The sequence below is a fragment of the Theobroma cacao genome, chromosome 2 (assembly GCF_053813885.1).
Source record: "Theobroma cacao isolate CCN51 chromosome 2, ASM5381388v1, whole genome shotgun sequence".
Lineage (NCBI taxonomy): Eukaryota > Viridiplantae > Streptophyta > Magnoliopsida > Malvales > Malvaceae > Theobroma > Theobroma cacao.
In genome coordinates, this window is record NC_142640.1 from 13642996 (window position 1) to 13663686 (window position 20691).

General features: G+C 33.5%; 1 protein-coding gene across 2 annotated transcripts; it reads right to left on the reverse strand.

The window, feature by feature from the left end:
* Positions 1-8516: 8516 nt before the first annotated feature.
* On the reverse strand, positions 8517-16859 carry LOC18608866 (RING finger protein). Of its 2 annotated transcripts, none has more exons than XM_018114747.2 (4): positions 15768-16859; positions 15538-15588; positions 15302-15374; positions 8517-9039 (listed from the first exon to the last, which is right to left on the reverse strand). In XM_018114747.2, the coding sequence occupies exons 1-4, from the start codon at positions 16514-16516 to the stop codon at positions 8884-8886; spliced, it is 1029 nt and encodes a 342-aa protein (XP_017970236.1). In that variant the 5' UTR covers positions 16517-16859; the 3' UTR covers positions 8517-8883. The 2 variants fall into 2 exon arrangements, with proteins under 2 accessions (XP_017970236.1, XP_017970237.1); XM_018114748.2 differs by having other exon boundaries at positions 8908-9044.
* Between the last annotated feature and the right edge of the window lie 3832 nt (positions 16860-20691).

Consider the following 20691-nt stretch of genomic DNA (forward strand, 5'->3'; position numbering starts at 1 on the left):
AAGAATAATAATGAAAAAAATTATAATTCAAAATTAACATAAATAAGTTTTGACGTAAAACTGTAAGAATTAACGTAAAAGCTTATAAAGGTAGATTAACTAAATTTTAAATCTTAACGTAAATATTTGAAAGTTAACATAATAAGTTAATTAAGTAAAAAAATTTAATTTTAATGAAAAATAAACATTTATATTTATATTATCGGACTAAAAGTATGTAATGATATTCAAAGTTTTACTTTTAAATAAAGAATAATAAGGATAAAAATAATTATAGTTCAAAATTGTTATAAAAAAGCATTGACGTAAAGCTGCAACAATTGACATAACTACTTATAAAGGTGGAATAACTAAATTTTAAATCTTAACGTAAATGTGTGAGAGTTAATGTAATAAGTTAATTAAGTAAAAAAGTATAATTTTAATGAAAAATAAGCATTTATATTTATATTATCGGGCTAAAAGTGTCATGATCCGGTACTCTCTTTGAGCCCATGACAACAGCCGCGATGTCTCGATAGACATTCATTACTCGAAATGTCAACCCAAACCTCGCAAGGCTCTTGCATCAACTTTATGTCTCGCCTGTGAGCAACAATTACTAAATATCATGTTTTAAGGGAATATAAACTATTTTTAAATAAAAAATAATAAAAAGTAATTTCTGCCACATGGGGATATTTTGGTCATTTTTACTCGAAAAGTTTGAAACCTGGTGAAAATACAGCATACGATCAAAAAATATACATTTCTTATCTAAAAATAATTTTAGTAATCTAAATCATCCATTTAAAATGAAATCATGGCTAATCAAACTAAATAAAAATATTAAATAAAATATTTCATTTTCTTATAAAACAATATTTATAGAATCCTGCATAAACAATTTTTGTAGCTTAAGAGTAAAATAAATTCATATATATAATAGCACACTAAACCAGGTATACAAAAATATTCTACAATGACATGTGGGCTCCAAAATAACCGAAAATATACAAGACTGTAGACCTTCGATTTCTAAGGATGTAAATCCAAAAGCAACCCTCGACAAAATCGACTGTTTACAGACTGTCCTGAGCCTAAAATAGGTAAAAAAAAGGGGTGAGTTTTTATAAACCCAATGAGTAACCAAAGTTCATCTACAACATCTAAAGCTGAGTAAATTGAGACAGTTAAATCATCCCATTATAATATGATTCATAACATTTAAAACTCATTTCAATTCATATAAAATAATTACATTTTATCGAAATAATCAACAAGGCTTGTGATTCTCTTAAAAATTTGGCTTGTGCCAAAACTCATACTCGGTGACACCTTGGCCCGAGCATCCAACCGAATCCGCCAAGGATGTTAAAACGACATATACCCATAAAACATATTTTTACTTTTAAAATATAGTCATTCCTTGGCGTTGGCTGAGTTTCATCCTCACGTGGTAGTTCGACGTGAAGTGAACTCTAAACTTACCTTAGGAGATACCCTCCGTGCCTCTCGTCCTAAGGTAAAATATAACGGGGTTTACCGTGCCCCTCTAATAGGTTGGTCCACGAAAACCCGCCCACTGCAGTAAGCTAATCAAATAACCCACCAAATCAATAAAAATTTCAACAACATGACATGGCTAATATAATATTACCCAGCCTGTCACGGTAAAACAAAACAGTTTATATAATCCACAAACCACAAATCCAGCCATTCATGTCATCACATTATCATAAGCCATCAATTCAAACCATATATATATATAGATAACACAAGTATATAGTCTCCACCTACTCAATTTCCAAAATCAGTATTCGATTTCAAAACAAGTTATAAATCTCATTTCTTTTAACCAACACTTCAATTTTAAAACATAATAATTTACAATTTAAACTCATTATTCTTTAAAACATAAAAACGAGTATAAAATACTTTATATAGTTAAAATGATCATCTGATTACTCACAATAGCGGGAGTTTGGAGTACGCCTATTCTTGGTCCTCGGGTACGATATCTTTACCCTTATTAGAGGGCTCACCACCTATACATAATACACGACACGTAATTCAATATATTTGTCCCAAACTGTTATAAAACTATTTCAAGCTCTATATTAATGCATGAAATTGAATGAGAATTGTCACGACCTGAAATTTTCATCGAGCCCGTGATAACCGTCGCGATGTCTCGATTGACATTCATTACCCGAAATGCCAACCGAAACCTCGCAAGGCTTTCGCATCAGTTTTACTTTTTCCTTGTGAGCAACAGTTATTAAATACCATGTTTTAAAGAAATAGAGACTAATTTCAAATAAAAAATAATCAAAAAGTAATTTCTACTACACATGGGTATTTTAGTCATTTTACCCAAAATTTTTGAACCTTGATAAAAATATGATATACGAGTAATAAGCATCCATTTCACGTCTAAAAATAAGTTCCATTGTCTAATTCATCAATTTAAAGTGAAATTATAGCTATTCAAATTAAATAAAAATATTAGATAAAATATTCTATTTTCTTATAAAATAATATTTATAGAACTCTGCGTAAATAATTTTTGTAGCATAAAAGCAAAATAATTAGCGTAAAGACTATAGACCTGCGATTTCTAAGGGTGTAAATCCAAAAGCAAACCCTCGACATAATTAGCGGTCTACAGACTACCCTGAGCCTAAAATGGGTGAAAAGAAGGGGTGAGTTTTTATAAACCTAGTGAGTAAGCAAATTTCATCTAAAACATCTAAAGCCGAGTAAATGGAGACAATTAAAACATCTCTTCATAATATGATTCATAACATTAAAAGTCATTTCAACCATATAAAACAATGACATTTCATCAAAAATAATCAGTAAGGCTTATGACTCTCTTAAAACTTGGCTCGTGCCAAAACTCGAACTTGATGATGCCTTGCGCAGGGCATCCAACCGAGACCGCCAAGGCTGTTAAAATAACATATGAGTATAAAACTCATTTTTACATTTAAAAGCACAGTCGTTTATTGGCGTTGGCTAAGTTTCACCCTCACGTGATGGTTCAACGTGAGGTGAGCTCTAACTTTACCTTAGGAGATACCCTACGCGCCTCTCGTACTAAGGTACAATATAATCGAGTTTACCGTGCCCCTCTAATAGGCTGGTCCACGGAAACCCGCCCACTGCAGTAAGCTAATCAAATAACCTACCAATTCAATAAAATTTTTGATAGCATGACATGGTTAATATAATATTACCAGCCTGTCAAGGCAAATCAAAATAGTTCAAATATTCCACACAAACACAAATCCAGCCATGCTTGCCATTACATTGTCATAAGCTATCAATTCAAACCATATGTCAAAACATATATATAACACGAGTATACAGTATCCACTTACTCTATTTCAAAAATCAACATTTAGTTTCAGAATAATTTATAAATCTCATTCATTTAACCAACATTTAAAATGTAAAACATAATAGTTTGCAATTTAAATTCATTTTTCCTTAAAACATAAAAACGAGTATAAACTACTTTAGATAGTTAAGATGAAAGTCTGATTACTCACAATAGCAGGAGTTTGGAGTGGTAGGAGTACTCCTATTCTCGATCCTCCGGCACGATATCTTTGCCCTTATCGGGGGGTTCAGCACCTATCCATAATACACAATACGTAATTCAATACATTGCTGTCAAATTGTTATAAAACTATTTCAAACTCTATATGAATGCATGAAGTTGAATGAGAAATGTTCGGATAGTTACTTAAAGACGGTGTTCTACGTAGGTTCAATTGTGATCGGAAAGAATTTGTATTCAACCTAATTCGAACTATACACCATTGATTTAACCAAAACATCCGATTCAACTCCAAATATATTCATTACACTTTCAATAATCTAATACACCAAAGCATTACAATGAACTTGATTTTTGACTAACTTCACCATGTTTTGAAATTCATTCCGATTTTGAACTAACATACTAATCAATGTCTACACAGTCTCGTAAATCCATATATATCATTAGGAATCAAACCCAAGTCCATTTACTATGATTTTCTCAGTTTCCATCAAGCTATTTTCTAAAGGAACTATATTTTTCAATAACCGGTTTCGATATCCAACATCATAATTCATCAATTCCTAGCTAAATAATATGAATTACAACCAAATCCATCATCAACATGCCCTATAGAAAATTTGGCCAAATGAGGGTGGTTGAAGAACATGTGATTTTCTTGCTTATTTTTCCTTCCAAACATCACAAAATGACTAAAAACACTAGGATATTATGAAATCTAGCAAAATTCATCACCAAAACTTCTCTCTCTAGATTTGGCCAGCAAAGGTTCCCTCTTGAAAACTTGAATTTCAGCCATGGAGAATGAAAAAGAATGCATGGGAAAGGTATATCACAAGCTAAAATAAAAAAAATATTACCTTTACTTGCTTGATTCCTTGAAATCCAACAATTTCTCTTGGATTTTTCCTTCCTAGGGTTTTTTCTTCTCTTTTTCTCTTTGTTCCCTTGCTTGGCCGGCCATAAGAGTGAAATGGGAGAAGCTTAAATCGGTTTATAAAGGAAAATCATAAAAATATTAAAGCTTGACACATGTCATCACTTGATTGGTCCATGATTAAAAACTTAACCATTAAGCAATTTCTCATCGCCACATGTAATCCCATAATTATCTAAGTATAAAGTGATAATAGGTGAAATTCATGGGCTTGACAAGTGTCATGGCCATGTAAAATTTCAATTACGTCCTCATGGACACGTGAAATGACTGTTTTGCCTTTATACTCGAAAAATGTCGGAATTGAAATTTTTCACTCCACAATTTCAAATTATGCTCCAAATAGTCAAACTTGGTCAAAAATCGCGTCCAACATTCCAATTTTGCCCTTGAGTGTCAAAATGACCATTTTGCCCCTACGTTATGAAAATTCTCGAATTAACTCCAAATCAATCCTCGAATTTCCAATCATCATATTAAGACATTTTAAGGTTCAATATCTCTCAAATGCATCTTAAAATCTCTATTTGGCCTAGTTCGAGGCTTTAATCAACTTAATTGTACCACTAGGTACAATACCGACTTTTAACGATTTTTCGATACATTCACTTATGCAAACATTCTATCAAGCACATGAATGACATGACAAGTATATAATAGAGTAGGGCTTGACAAGAATTGTTCAAATAATCACTTAAAGACGATGTTTTACGTGGGTTCAAATATGATCGGACTGAATTTGTATTTGACCTAACTCGAACTATACACTGTTGAATTAACCAAAACATCCGATTCAACTTCAAATATATTAATTACACTTTCAATATTTCAAATACACCAAAGTAACTCAATGAGCTTGATTGTGACTTAATTCATCGTAACCGAAATTCATTTCGATTCTGAACTAACGTGTTAATCAATGTTAACACAGTCCAATAAATCCATCTATATCATTAAGAATCAAATCCAAGTCCATTCACTATGATTTTCTCATTATTGTTCAAGTCGTTTACTAAAAGAACTATACTTTTAAATAACCGTTTTTTATATCTGATACCATAAATCATCAATTACGAGCTAAATAACATGAAATACAACAAAATCCATCATCATCATGTCATCTATAACATTCGACCAAAGAGGGTTGTTGAAGGGCATGTGATTTTTTTGCTTGTTTTTCATGCCAAACATCATCAAACAACTAAAAACACTAAGATATCATGAAATCTAGCAAAATCCATCATCAAAACCTCTCTCTCTATGTTCGGCCAGCAAGTATTCCCTCATGGAAACTTGTGTTTCAACCATAAAAAATGAAAAAGAAAGCATGAGAACAGTAGATTTTAAGCTAAAATTGAAAAATCTTACTTTTGATTGCTTTGTTCTTTGAAATTCAACAAATTTCTCTTAAATTTTCCTCTCTAGGGTTTGTTTCTATTCTTTTCTCTTTGTTCTTTGATTTGGCCGGCCATGAAGAGTGAAATGGGAGAGTTTATAAAGGAAATTATAAAAATATTAAAGCTTGACATGTGTCACCATGTGATTGGTCTATGTTTAAAACTTAACAATTAAGCATTTTCTGACCACCATATGTAATCTCTTAATTATCCAAAGTATAAAATAATAATAGGTGAAATTCATGGGCTTGACAAGTGTTATGGTGGTGTAAAATTTCAAAAATTCCAATTACGTCCTCGTAGATACGTAAAATGACTGTTTTGCCCCTATGTTTGAAAAAATGTCAGAATTAAAATTTTTCATTTCTCAAATTCAAATCATGCTCCAATTAGTCAAACTTGGTCAAAAATTTCGTCCAACATTTCAATTTTCCCATCAGGTGGAAAAATGACCATTTTGCCCATACGTTATGAAAATTCCTAATTTGACTCCAAATTAATCCTCAAACTCCGAATCACCATATTAAGACATTCTAAGGTTCAATAACTCTCAAATATATCCTAAAATCTCTATTCAAACTAGTTCGATGTTTTAATCGACTTAACTGTACCACTAGGTACGATACCGACTTTTAACGATTCTCTGAGGCATCCCAATATGTAGATATGCTATCAAGTACATGAATGACATGACAAGTATATAATAGAGTAGGGCTTGACAATTTATATTTATATTATCGGGCTAAAAGTATGTAACGATATTCAAATTTTTATTTTAAATAAAGAATAATAAAAATAAAGATAATTATAGTTAAAAGTTGCTATTGAAAGGTTTGGCGTAAAGTTGTAAGAATTAATATAAAATCTTATAAAAGTGGAATAAGCAAATTTAAAATCTTAACGTAAATATGTGATAGTTAACGTAATAAGTGATAATAATAATTTTTATTAAATTAATTAATTAAATATGATTTTAATATTAAAAAGAATAATATTCTTATAGTTTAAAGTAAAAAAATAAAATTAAAAATTAAATAACTTTTAAAATAAACTAAATAAATTTAAAAATTATCTACTTTGTTACCCTAAAATGAATAAATTTAAAAATTATGTATATTATTTACCTGTTAACCTGTTAAACAGGTTTTTATTACTTTTGAAAATTTTATTTATTGACCTTACAGTAAAATTCGACTTATTGTAGCGTTCACCTGTTGCTACCCTTGCTAAGAATAAACCTGGAAAAGCCCTTCTTCAAAGCCTATAATCCGGCTAATGGATAGCCAACAAGTCGTTGAACTTGCACTAATTATTCCTTGAGACTTATATTTCTTTTCTATAAAAATATCTGCTGTTTTATCAATTTTTTGTGTTATATTTAAACAAAAATAATATATCAGAATTTTGAGCCAAAAATCCACCACATTCAACATTTGTTGGTGCTCACTGGTTCTATAATGTCATTTACTCTAATCTTTATTTTAGCACGAGTTGTGAATTTCACTTGAATTAGTACGAGTGTTTTGTCTTCCCTGTTAGTTGGAAAATTCAAATCCAATGGGTCTGCGGTGATGCAAAAATTTTCAATAATAATTGAGATAGATGATTAAGTTTGTTTGATTGATGTTTTTATTATCAAAATAAAAAAAAATTACCTTTTTTCATCCGTTGTGGGTGCCTAGGGCTATTTGGGCCACCCACGAGAACATGATGAAAGATGATGTCATCGAATGGATTCCATGCTAGTAAGTGATTTTTTTCCCCAAGACAAAAAAAAGAAATAATAAATAAAAATGTTCCCTCCTTTTGCTTGAAAGGCAGCCCATCAAAAACGGCCAAGCTTTTACGATTGGTGGTACTTAATCACACCGAATCAAGATAACCCTGCATTATTAAGTCATCACAAGATTTTTTAGACTCCATTTGAGTGATTTATTTTTTTTTATCATTTGTTTTAAGTTTTTTATTTATTTCTATTTTTCCCTTTTTCTTTTACAAAAAAAATTCTAAAATATCAATTAATGGAGTCTTAACATATGCTATTATTATTATTATTATTTTTTCATTAAGCCAATGATAAATGTTATTCATAAAAAAAAATAAAGAAACAACAAAAATCACTCTTAAGAATAAAAGACATCAGTCTAGAAAAAGAAAAAACATCAAATAAAACCAGATTACATCAAAACAATAACAATCTTATCAAATTAACACCAAAGAAAAAGCAATTTTGATTAATCCACCCCCAATTTTGCGACTATTTCTTATAAAACCGAACATGATTATTTTATCCAAAGGACTCAATTGGCACATTTGAAAATTTTCTTGCTGTCTCAGCAATATTGCCCTTATCACGAGTTGAAAATGAGGTGAACTGAACATTAATAATATATTTGATTGTTTTTATCAACATATTAAAAGAGATCTACTTGGTACAGGAATTTTTATACTTATTATAGAGTAGCAACATGAGCAATTAATTAAGGTCTGTTGAGGACCATATAAAATTAATATTTGTAGCGATTAGCTAGCCAAGATATTACAAAGGTACGTGCTAGCTAGAGCAAGTCTTCTTGATTAGAGATATTAATTAAGGCATGAGCTATGGATAAAAGAAATTGAATATAAAAGATGGGAAAAAATGGATTAGTCAATTAATCAATGAAGTTTGTACTAGTTGACAGAAATGATAATAACTAAATATCAAGCCAGCATAGCTTGGAAATACAATTTTGGTTACGTTATTGGCCCCCAAAATCATTAACATCATTTCAGGGCATCCCCAAACTATTTTCTCCATCAATTAGAGAACGAAGAAACCAAAAAAAAGAAAGAAAAATAAATAACAAAACCCATTAAAAAAAAGAAATAAGGAAGAAAGAAAGAAAATAAAGGTTTCATAACTTAAGAATAATACATCACATAAAGGAGGCAACTAAATTATGAGAAACATTTTTTGTTTTTGTTTTTTTTTTTCGTTGCTTTTTTCATTTGGAGTTTCAAGCGCTCCTACCATAGTGCAGCACCATGACATGATCAGCTGTTGAGGTTTCTGGAAGCAAAGTGACTGCGTCTCTTGAACTCCATATTTGATCTCTTACATTCTGCAACGTCAAGTAAGGTACAAGCTGTTGCCCTCTACATGTTATCTCTATCTGCTCTATCATCAATCGCAATCGTACAGTTGGTGTTAGCGATTCAGCAATATATCCATTAATATGTAAAAATAAAAGGAATACACATCAAACTATCATCGAGATGTGACTTAATGTTACTAAAAGATTAAAAAAATAAAGAAAAAAGAAACACAAACATGAACATGAAGTAAAAGAAAAAGAAAAGATTTCACATTAGAATGCTAACTGCGGGGTCTTGTATCATGATGGAAACAGTTTCATGAAAGCTAAATGTTCATGCATTTTTTTCCCTTTTTTTTTAAGTGTTTCAAACCCTTAGGATACCTATACTTTCAAGTAACTTAATCTTCGTTATTTGTTCTTTTTTGTTGACAGAGTGACACCAAATATCACTTGAAAGCAACGAAAGATGTGAACGTGTGTGGGGAAGAAGCTATTAAAAGCCTTTAAAGAAAAGGCAAAAAAAGAAAAAGTTACTCCACATGCTAAAAACTGAGACTAATTTTGTTTTGTACAGTAGTACTGAAGTCAGGCTTTGTCACTGGCTTACGTCTTACCCATGGTATGCCCCATTCCTCTTAAACGTCTACTTTACCCATAAAATTTCTCCATTTCTCTCTCTCTCTCCAACTTTTCTTCTTTACTCCAACAGATTCCTCATTCCTCCGAAATTGAAAAATGCTACACTACTACTGCAACTTAGGTCAGCGGTCAGGCAGGAAAATCGACCGTCTAAAGGCTGCCCGTTCATTCCACGATCTTAAATTGCCCGAAATTAATCATTTCGGGCCCCACCTAGACTTTACTCGTAAGCCAAAATCATGATCTCATAGACTTTTATTTTAATACTAGTATTATAATTCAAAAATAGTAGGCACAAAATAATTAAAAAAGATTTGCAATGGATCCAAAAAGCACGGCGAGGAATAGGCACCCATTTTTCTTTTTTCGTTTTTTGGTTTTGAAATGTTTATGTAGTTACTTTATTCCTACAAAACGTAACTCAACACTTGTCACATACGCCAATCACATCTCATGCACGTCTTCTTCACGTTGCTCTCTCTCCATATTCCCCAAAAAAAAAAAAAAAAAAAAAAAGAAAAAAAGAAACCCCTAATGTCTAAAGTGAAAGGTCAATATTCCTTTCTTGGTAGTTGATTTTTTGTTTCGTTAATAAATAATTCTTAAAATGTAATAAGGTAACACTAGCTAAGGTGGGGGAAAAGGGGTTAGTAGTTGTTTAATGGGTGGATGCTGATATCAAGGTGATAGATAAGGATTTATTTCTAATATTTAATTCTGCATGCATTCCGTTCACCATGAATAAAGAACTCATTTTCATGGGGCTCCTTATCTGTCTCTTTATGCTTTTATTTTTGTTCTTTTTCAACTACTAGGAATGATTCTGTTGTGGAATTATCCCTCATGCATTGCTTTCCCCCGACGTAAAATGTGTGGGGGTTTTTTTTTATAATATGTATCAATATATGTATTTTGTGGTTGGTTGTGGGAGTGATGATGGGGTCTTTTAAATTCCTTCAAAGTGCACCACTTAGGGTTTTTCGATGGCCCTTTTGAAGCACAATCTATGAGAAAAAAGGGGAGAGAAGGCTTCAAAAAAAGGGGGGGCCTACAATTAGCTGTCTGAAAGCTGAGATGAAAGAAGCGAAAGCGTGACGAAAGGAAGCGATAACGCATGCAGATGGGGGGTTTGAGAATGACAGGGTCCACGTGTGATTTCCAAGGCCCTACGATATGATTTTACCTTTATTAGATGTCTTAATATCAACCCTCATTTTTCTTTTAGGAATGTGTTAATGAGTGTCAACTTAAGGACGAGATATTCCAAAGATGAAGATGTTTTTAATGTTTTTCTATATATCTTAAAGTCAATGCACTCTTAAAAAATTGCGAAAAGAGGGATCAAACAAGCCTTACTCAATTCCCACCATGAGGACATCTTTTTGCTTTTCCTTGCACCGATTATTATTGCCCTAGACTGTTATTCATATCCATGTAAAAAGAGGGAAACTAGAGATAATGGGTAATCATGAAACAAAATGGTGTAAAACAATATCTGTGGCTAGATACCAGTATGGACAAAAATCAATGGTGGAAGAGCTAGCGATCCAGGATAATTGATTGAAGGAGATATCTTCCTCATCAAAGAGAGAGAGAAGAGTCCTACGTCTGCGCTAAAATCACTTATGACACTAATCATTGGGTATTTTGTTGCATGCCATGTGAGAAAGGAGAAATATCTTATCCCAAGGCGGCATAAACTAAAATCCTAGATGAAAATTTTATATGTGGCAAGGAGATTCACATCACCTGGCCGGTGCGAAGAATTTGCCAAATCAATGGCAGCCGAGTTGACCTAAATAGCTACATGGGGAAGTTTTTTTTATTATATAAAAGCAAGAGGAATGTTCAGCATGACAGGCATCCTATATTATCTAAACATATATTATGATGTTCTGAAGATTAGGTGTAATTTTGTAGGTGAAGAATACAAACAAGCAATAGCTGTAACATTTGGGGTTTGATTGATAAAATAAGATACTGTCATAATCTCAACTGGATTACTTCATGGCATGAAGTGCAAGGAAAGAAACAAAAGTATGTATGCATCCGTATCATGGCATAAGGGTTGACCTATAAATGTTTAAATTAATTAATTATATATAATATATATACACGAGAAAATACAATATATAATTGATACTAGTATAACAAAACATGAATGTCCAGGATATGTCATAACTATAAATATATACATATTCTAACCAAAGCTAACATGTATAGTTTAGATGTTTTAGGTGGCGGAGACAAGTCATACAAATAGTGCCGCAAAGGACAAAGAATGAAGGCCAATAAATGTAGCGAACAACCTTTTTATTCTAACATGATATGCTGTCTGAGAAGGAGCTTCTCCTTTCGTGAGATGAAATGACGAGATATATATATATATATATATATATATATATATGTATGTATGTATATGTATATGTATATATGTTTGTCAAAAGAAACAAAAAGAAGCAAAATGTTTCCCAAGCTAAGGCAAATAAAAGCTTCATTTTGGCTTTTATGGAAACAACCTATCCTCAAATTCTACGTAAAATAGTTCAACTTCTTTCTAGAGAGGATGACTTGGTATACCTAGAAGATTACAAATTTCAGAGTGAAAAGATGCCAAAGTTCTGTCAAAAGCTAGTAGCGCTAGAAAAACTTCAATGCACGTTTGTGTCCAGCTGTGAAACGCGTTTAGTATATTCTTGGGCGAAACATATAGAAAAAATTATACACAAGTATGTATCTATTTCCAGTAATGTTTCATTTGGGCCGTTGTTAAACCTAGCATCTCATCTTGTCCTATGACTCTGACAGTTGCGCAGAAGAAGTGGCAATATATATTCTCCCTCTTAATTTATGCATTTATAATTCTTAGATTACCTATAATATTATATGCATAGCATGCATTAAAGTAAGCACATATACAATATTGCAAAATAAACTACATAATCTTATGGCCTTGTGGCTTTAATGTACCTCATGATACTTTCTTATCCACTCGAAAAGAAACAACTGCCAAATTTTATTATTATTATTATTATTATTTCTTTTTTTGAAAAGGAGGCGTTTACTAATAAAAAAAAAATCAGAAGCTATTTCCCATCATTATTAGTGTCTTCTCCTAACTGCTAGGGACCTAAATTCTGAAATCAATAAAATGAAAGCATCTTTTTTCATCTCTGGTTGAAACCTATTTCCCTTCAATATATACAACTTATTCTTCTTATAAGCTATAAACTTACATTGTGCATGTTAAACTAACACCCATAATTAATTTCCTACTTGCTCATGTCACATGCATCTTCAAATTAATTAAAGTTTTTCTTTGATAATGTAGTTGTCTGTGACAAGCTGAAGCTAAATGGTAATTGATGATACTACAAATCAATCTATAAAATCCTTTTCATTGTGTAAATGTTGCATGACACGCACATGAACGGGAAGTTGCCATGACTTGTAGTTCAAATGTAATCAAGATTTTTATGTCCTTTACAGATTGTAACCTATGACTCCTTAGGGTGAGGTTTTTAACTAGAAATTGGAATGATCACCAAGCTGCTTTCATTGCTTCCTGTGAAAATTTTATGATTTACTTGGGACATCCATTTGTTGATTTAAAGGTGACAATTACTTTTGGCAGATGAAATTGGGGAACTCTACACACAAATTGTATCTCTTAGGTTTATAAATTATAATCCTAAAGTAGTATATGTGGAAGAACTTTACTTTAAAGTCATTATTGGGGAAGATATAATGGTATTTGATTGTGAAGTGTGCATGAGAAGCATTTCTTATTAAAGGGATGGGACGAAAAATAATGTGAATCTAACAACTTGAGATACACAAAATTATTCCCTTATGTAGTGCACCTCGTGCACAAATTATTGTGGTATAGACCAATATTTTTCCCTGATAATGACTACCTAAAAAAGAACTCGAATTCATGATACGAATATTTTCACCATTGAGTATATGCCCCACATCACCAAAATAAAGAAAACAACTTAATTAATTTGTATTCAAACATCATGTGTAAGTGATTTCCTCAATGTGTGCAGAAGGAGGACTTCGATTTCACTTTGTGTAACATGCGTGTCTTTTTGTGCAATCATAAAGTTGCAAACAATTATGTCCATACTTATAAAAGACTAGATACTTTTTTGATACGTACCTAATTAAATTTTTGTCTAATTATCAGGAGTATGGATAAAAACCCTAGATAATGAAAGCATTAATGAATTAATTATATCTATGTCGCTTTTAAAACAAAATATTTCTATCTCCTTCCGCTATGAACTTCTCTTTTTCTTTTTTTTTTCTTTTTTTTTTTGACATTTGAACAATTTTCATTCATCCAAAGAAATTTTAAACATTATATATATATATATATATACTAATTATCTTCCCTAATAAATTGAAGATGAACCTGTAAACCCTAGTGCTGATTCTCATTTCAATATCCAACCCCCTAGCCCTACGTACCCCTACCCCTTCTTTCCCTATCAGCGTTATAATGCACTAATCTTCTGACCCCGATCATTAATGCCATGGCCAAATTCATAATTCTGAACATACTTATGCCAGCAGCCCTAATGTATCTTTGCTCCATTTTACCGGCCGTAGTCGGCTGTTTTACGGGATTCTACTTGAGTTTTGAGAGCAAGTATATTTGCATGTTCAGGTGATTGAGGTGGTTAGGAGCTTTAACTACAGTCTTAAATTTTACATTCCCGGCGCTTTTATACATATAACAAAATGATTAAATTTCTTGTTTGGTAGATAAGTTATATATATTTCTCTAAGTCATTCCAAAGTTTTTAAGGCTAATGGCTATATATATAGTAAAAAATAAATGACATTTGGATTCTACGTAACCATGAATTTTGAATTTTTGTTCACCCTAACCTGATCAACTCATTTACTTAAAGCTAATTGTTCTATTATATGCCCTTTTTTTTTTTTTTCTAAACAGCTAATCATGAAGATTAATCTTTGTATAGTTTTACTTTAGACAATACTTTGCTTGTGGTTCATCCTGTTTTCTTTGCAAGTATGCCAGATCATTGATATGTTACTTTCATATATACAAGTTTATGGTGTGAAATAGTAAGCCCATATATAGAAGCAGGAAAGGCCATTCCTCTTCCATTTATTTTTGGGGTTGAGCATAGAAGGTGTTAGGTAGTTTTCTGTATGTTATCTCCAAACTTCTAAAATTGAACCCTACACCTTTAATCCTGTCACTAAGAACATCCATAACTAACTAAAACAAGAAGCTTATAACCATTTTAAATGACTCCTTACCTTGATTAACAAAAATTTAGGCAATCTTAAGAACGATAGCTGATGGCTTAAACGGCTAATGATACCAGATAAGAAAAAATGGCTACCAAGAAATACACTTCCCACCTAACTATGATGTTATCAGACAAGAAAAACTAAAAAAGAAAAACAGCACAGTAAGAAAGACGCATTTAGTTCTGCTGTTTCTGTCATGTCTCTAGCACCAACCAAGTCCTAATTCATGTAATTAATTTACTGGATAAAAAGAAGACTCTCATTTGCTCTTTTTGGCTCTTTTATGCCGTCATGTTTTGCTAATCAAAAGCAAGTGAGGTATGCAAAACGAAGCATGGCATGGGCAGCTCAACATGGTAGCATTTGAAAGGAAAAGGAGTTGCATTTATAGTTTTTATCAACGTACCTCTGATTCGCTATCCAGTCTCAGCTTGTTAACCAGATACTTCATTAATAACCGCACTGTCATCTTCCCGTCCCTGAAGATTTCAAATATGTTGAAGACCAAAAGAACCGAAATACAGTAAGTTTTGTGTAGCACAAGACTTTTTATAGTTTGGGAGTTCCTATGAAAGCCTGGAATTACAAAAAGGAACTAGAAAGTGATAAATTGGAATAAAACAAATGGATAAAATATATTACTTGATTCTCAGATAGCTCTTTGGTATTTGAGGCAAGAACGGTTCTTTAGCTCTGAAATGAAAAACCCAAGTGAATTTCATCAGAAAGTGAGCTCTAATATTTTTAAATACCCCAGAGTGACAATTAAAAAAAAAAAAAAGAAATTTTCAGGCAAAAACAAAAAGTGGTCTTTAATATTTTCCAAGTTATCTCCCTCCCCCCCTTTTTTCCTTATCTTATTTTGTACTTACTGATTTTGTGATGCTTGTAGCATAAACCAAATGCCAGAATGGGGCCTTCTAGGAGGATCAATGATTCTAACATCTGAGCTCGGCCCGGCAACATCCATTCCGAGTTGCACCTGAAATGGTCTGGCAAAATGGGAGCCCAATGGTACCAAAGAAGAAGAAGACGATGAGGAGGACGGAGCTGCTGCTATATTTTGCGATATAGGCCTAAATGCCCAGTTAATCTCTCCTTGAGGGAACGTGGAGCTACTTCCTTGTTGGTGTTGAAAGAATAAAGAAGTACTAAAACTATGCATAACCGGTGGACGTGGAGCTCGAAACTCGGGCATGTTGAAAGTAGGGGCTAATGGCCTTGCTTGTTGCGAGCTTCCTCCAGGTAATAGATCAAGCTCGATCAACCCTCCTCTTCTCGCTGTTGGATCCCCTTGATCATGCTTGCTGCTATCATATCTTGTTGCCTGGCCCCCTATGCCGAGTTGGAGCCAACCTTCATCTTTCTCTTCTTGATTGTTATCCTTGGAGCTGGAGCGTTCTTCATTAAGGCTATTAGTTCTTGATTCATCTTCAGCCATGGAATTAGCAACTAGATCAGATCCTAAGCAAGCTTCACTGTGATAGTCATACCCGTGAACACGGCTCATAAGACCAAAACTCTCTGTATAACTGCTACCACAACAACCATAAAAACCACCGCCGCCACCGTGAGGAAGATGATGTTGATTAGAAAGGTTTTCAGCAGGAACCATGGTCATATCGGATAACCCAGAAACCGACTATAATAAGAAGAAGGACGATGATGGTGATGATTTTGACTACGACTCCCCAGCTTAGTCTTGATCTCAGCATAAGCCATGGATGAAAAAAAGCTGTTCAATCTGTTGTTTAAATTGGAGAGAATAATCTATAACTACTGCCATAAGCATATCTCAGAGTCGAGAAATCAAGAAAGCGAGAGACACCCATTAACCAGAGACGAATTGGTGTTGCCTTCTGTTTCATTGTAAACATATCAGAGGACAACAAGGAGAATAAACGTTGTAAATCTCACTTTCCATTAATTCTCTTTGTTTGGAAGCTTGTGGAGAGATGAAATAGTTGCAGAAAGGGGGGGGGGGGGGGGGGGGGGGGGGGGGGGGGGGTGAAGAAAGAGAGATGGTGGTCAGTCAGTCAGTTAGATTAAATAATGATAATATTGTATATATATTCTTAGGGAGGTCGAACCGTAATAGTTTTTGACTTTGTTAAGACGAAATATATGTTCCTCCTGTTTTCTAATGGGGAAAAATACGCTAGGGTCCCCCAGCGAACAACTTTAGGGCATGTTCCAAGGAGAAAATGACTGTAAAGGCTCTTTCTTTTTAGAATATCACAAAAAGGTCCTTTTTAGTCCTAATGGGAGGCTTTAGGGAATGTCTACCCATCCCTACAAAAATTAAACTAGAATTTGGAATGTGTGAAAACAGACAACAGAGAAACCCCATCACGTCGCCCCCTTGGCCCCATCTGCTTCACACGCGTCTCATGCTTTTGGATGCTGCGGATCATAATCATAATTAACAATTAATACTAATACTAATGCCTTAATTCTTCCAAATCTCTCTGCTATTTAATTTCCTCAAACAATTTGGAGCAGCCTACAATATCAAACGCATTTCCCCTGCACCTGCAAAGCCTGTTCAAATTCTTTTTTCCTTTTAGAAAACAGAGATGTCAGTTGTCTGTTGAGAGTAATCTGATTATAGTATGTTCTTAACAGGAAAAGGGCAAGTTTAAAAACTTGCATGCTAAGGCCCTGGAAATGAGACAAGTGGAGAGGGCAGAGGAGTGGCAAGGCATAATGAGATTACCTGTCAAACAATAAGATATTAAGAACATCAGAGTATGTTATTAAGAGGTAATTATAAACAAATAAATGGGGACTTTGGCATGCATGATGGTGTTTCCCCATAACCCGAGAATCGAAACACAGCGACGTGGGCTTGGTAGGACATTCGTTGCCGAAGCATGTGCCCCCCACCCTCCCTGCATTAACTGTACGGGAGAGCCCTCTCATTTGTTATGCTGTTTTCTTTCTCTATTTATGTTATTGTCTTTGAGTTAAAACTTGGAACAAGTGATTTAATAGTTGATTCATGACAACAATGGCTGCTGTTAGCTGCCTGATCTGTTCCTGAAAAGCTGCTACTCTGTCTTTCCAGCCCATCAAACATGCCGCTCTCTCTCTCTCTAACAAACTAACAAGAAACAAAGGGGCTTTTCCAAGAGGAGTCAATCAACCAATTTTTCTAACTGAAAATTACATGGAAGAAAATAAACACATGACATGCCATTCTAGAGGGAGTTTGAGCGCCAGCATCAGGGATGAGACAATTATATATACCCCATTTAAAATGTCAATTAATTTTGAATAATTAATTACTTAAGATTTTCAAGCTTCTAAAACTAATGTCATCATCTGACAACATTATTCTTAATCCCCATCCTCTTGATAAGAAGCCTTCAGTTATTATTAAGGGATGATTAGCATCTTGTCGTATTTCGATTTCTAAGCTATACAATACAATACTTTACTTAACGTTGCCACTTTGAGTTTAATGAGCAAAGAGAAAGAAATGGTTACCAGATAAAGAAATGGAGGAGTGTGATATGCGCTTCTAAATAAAGGGGGCAGTAAAAGATGGGAGGCGTGGCCTCTGGTTGACAGTGCATGGGCATGGAATGACTTGAGCTTGCAATAAAAGCAAGAAAGCTAGGAGCATTGATGGGGATATCTTTCTACCAAAAATTCACCGTCAAGATTCCAGAAAGTGGACAAACCCCCTCCCATTTCGTCTTTCTCTCTCTCTCTCTCTCTCTCGATCTAAGAGCCCATTTATCACAAACTCCTTATTATTACTGGTACCAGTATCATATAGTATTAAAAATTGCTTTTGTATACACCAACATTTGATTTGAGAATGATTGCATAATTTACAAAAACTTTCCTTTCATACTCACATGTTGCATTTTTATTTAATTTTCAACCTTCAATCACTGCGCTGTGTGGTTGGGCTTGCCAGGGTAAATCCCAGTCAGACCGCAGCAAGTGCATGCCTAGAATTTGAATACGGGGATAGAATTACTCCTACTATATACTTTATATTCCATATATCACACTACTACTTTCAGAAATTTTTTGAATTTTGAAGGTACGGACTTATTGTGAATTAAAATATAGAAGAAGCATTTTTTACACTTATATCAAAATCACCCAGTCAATAATCTATCTATAATTAATGACAAAAATACAGATTCTTAGTTAAAACTGGAGGGTATGGATAATCATTGCTATTCAATTTACACATGGGGATCACTTCATGAAGCTGAGCTCATTCAAATATATTACGAAATCATGTTGCTATAATATTAAGTTTGAAATCATGCTAATTATATGCAAACATCTTGGTAAAATGATGTGACAATATATGTGCCAAATTCCATGTTACTGCTAAAATAAGAAAAAATCACTAGAGATGACCACATGCGTGTAATATTATGACCCTGTCTAATTATTTAACTTAATCATCATTTTTAAGTGGCTAACGTGACACATACATTTTCTTTCTTTCTTTTTGAAAATTACGTGCTAAACGCATCTTTTTACTAATACTATCACCAACTTTTTTGTTTTTGAAAGGAAGTGTGTAAACTCTTCATGTTGTCTCGAAATCACGGCATTGAGAATATAGTAAAATTAATTACCAAGAAATTATTCAAGCGGCAGACAGACTATGTGTGTGTGTGTGTGTGTATATAACCATATATCTCTGCGGCATATGCTTGGTATTAGCTAAGATATATCAAACATATAATGTTGAGGACGGAGAAGCAGGACAGTACAAACAACAAACAGAAAAAGATGAGTTGAAAAAACAGCAAGAAAGAGCTGAAATTCTATGATTATGATTTGGGGCCCCAAAGGATATACTGAGTCCTCTGAGCATAATAAAAAGCCCAACAATAAAGAGCCAAACAACTGAACATCTTACCTTTCTTTTCTTTCAGAGGGGAAAAGAGGGGGGGAAATACGGTGGGAGCAAGTATTGGTGTATACGTAATAATCATGCATGGGATTCTCTCTCTCATATTAAGAACCTTTGAAAAGAGAAGGAAAGAAAGAAAGAGGGATGATTTCATTTCATGGATTAGAGTCCATGGAATTTATTAACCTATCGTACTTTAGGGGGGACCGACTTATCATAGCTTTTCCATTGTGCATTGTTCCCATTAGAGAAAGTGCGTGGAGGGGTTCCCCTAATATTTCTCACCCCACTATATAGTTTTGTGGAGCTGTTGAGATAATAAAAGGAATTAAAAGGGTTAAAACCTCGTCATCATACCATCATCAATGCCATCATCTTCAACATCACCCATCCAATGCATATATAAATTGAACCCATCCAATGCATATATAAATGAAAAGTGCGACTCCAAGCAACGCAATTAGCCCAATTACCAAGTTACGGATCAGAGAGAGAGAGAAATGTGTGTTTGCATGTGCATGTGGGATAATGAGTGGCGATGTCAGTCCATGCATGTGAAAAACAAGTGGAGGTTTGATTTGTTGAAACCGAGACAAACAGAGGAAAGAGAGAGCGAGTGCATGGCGTGTGGCGGGGAGGCTTTATCAGGAATTTCAAGCACGGCTGATCTTGGGCTATGAATGCATGTGAAACTGTGAATCCTTTTGCCCTAACCTCTCCCTTCTCTTCCTCTTTATATATATATATATACTGACTGCTCTCCAATCTCAGTCAATTATAGTCAACAACAGACTTGGAAGTTAGAACCTAGCCGCGTCGCTGCAGAAGAAATTGCTACGGGATTGATCAGGAATAATATTTGTTTCTTTTTTTCTTAAAGAAAGAAAAAAAGAAGAAAAGGGTAA

Bases quoted from the DNA above. Each gene is read 5' to 3' on its own strand.
- LOC18608866 (XM_018114747.2), bottom strand. From the start codon at position 16,516: ATGACCATGGTTCCTGCTGAAAACCTTTCTAATCAACATCATCTTCCT. The intron at 15,589-15,767 runs GTAAGTACAAAA...TTTTCATTTCAG, and splicing joins CTACAAGCATCACAAAATCA to AGCTAAAGAACCGTTCTTGC. The intron at 9,040-15,301 runs GTACGTTGATAA...ATGATAGAGCAG, and splicing joins GACTGGATAGCGAATCAGAG to ATAGAGATAACATGTAGAGG.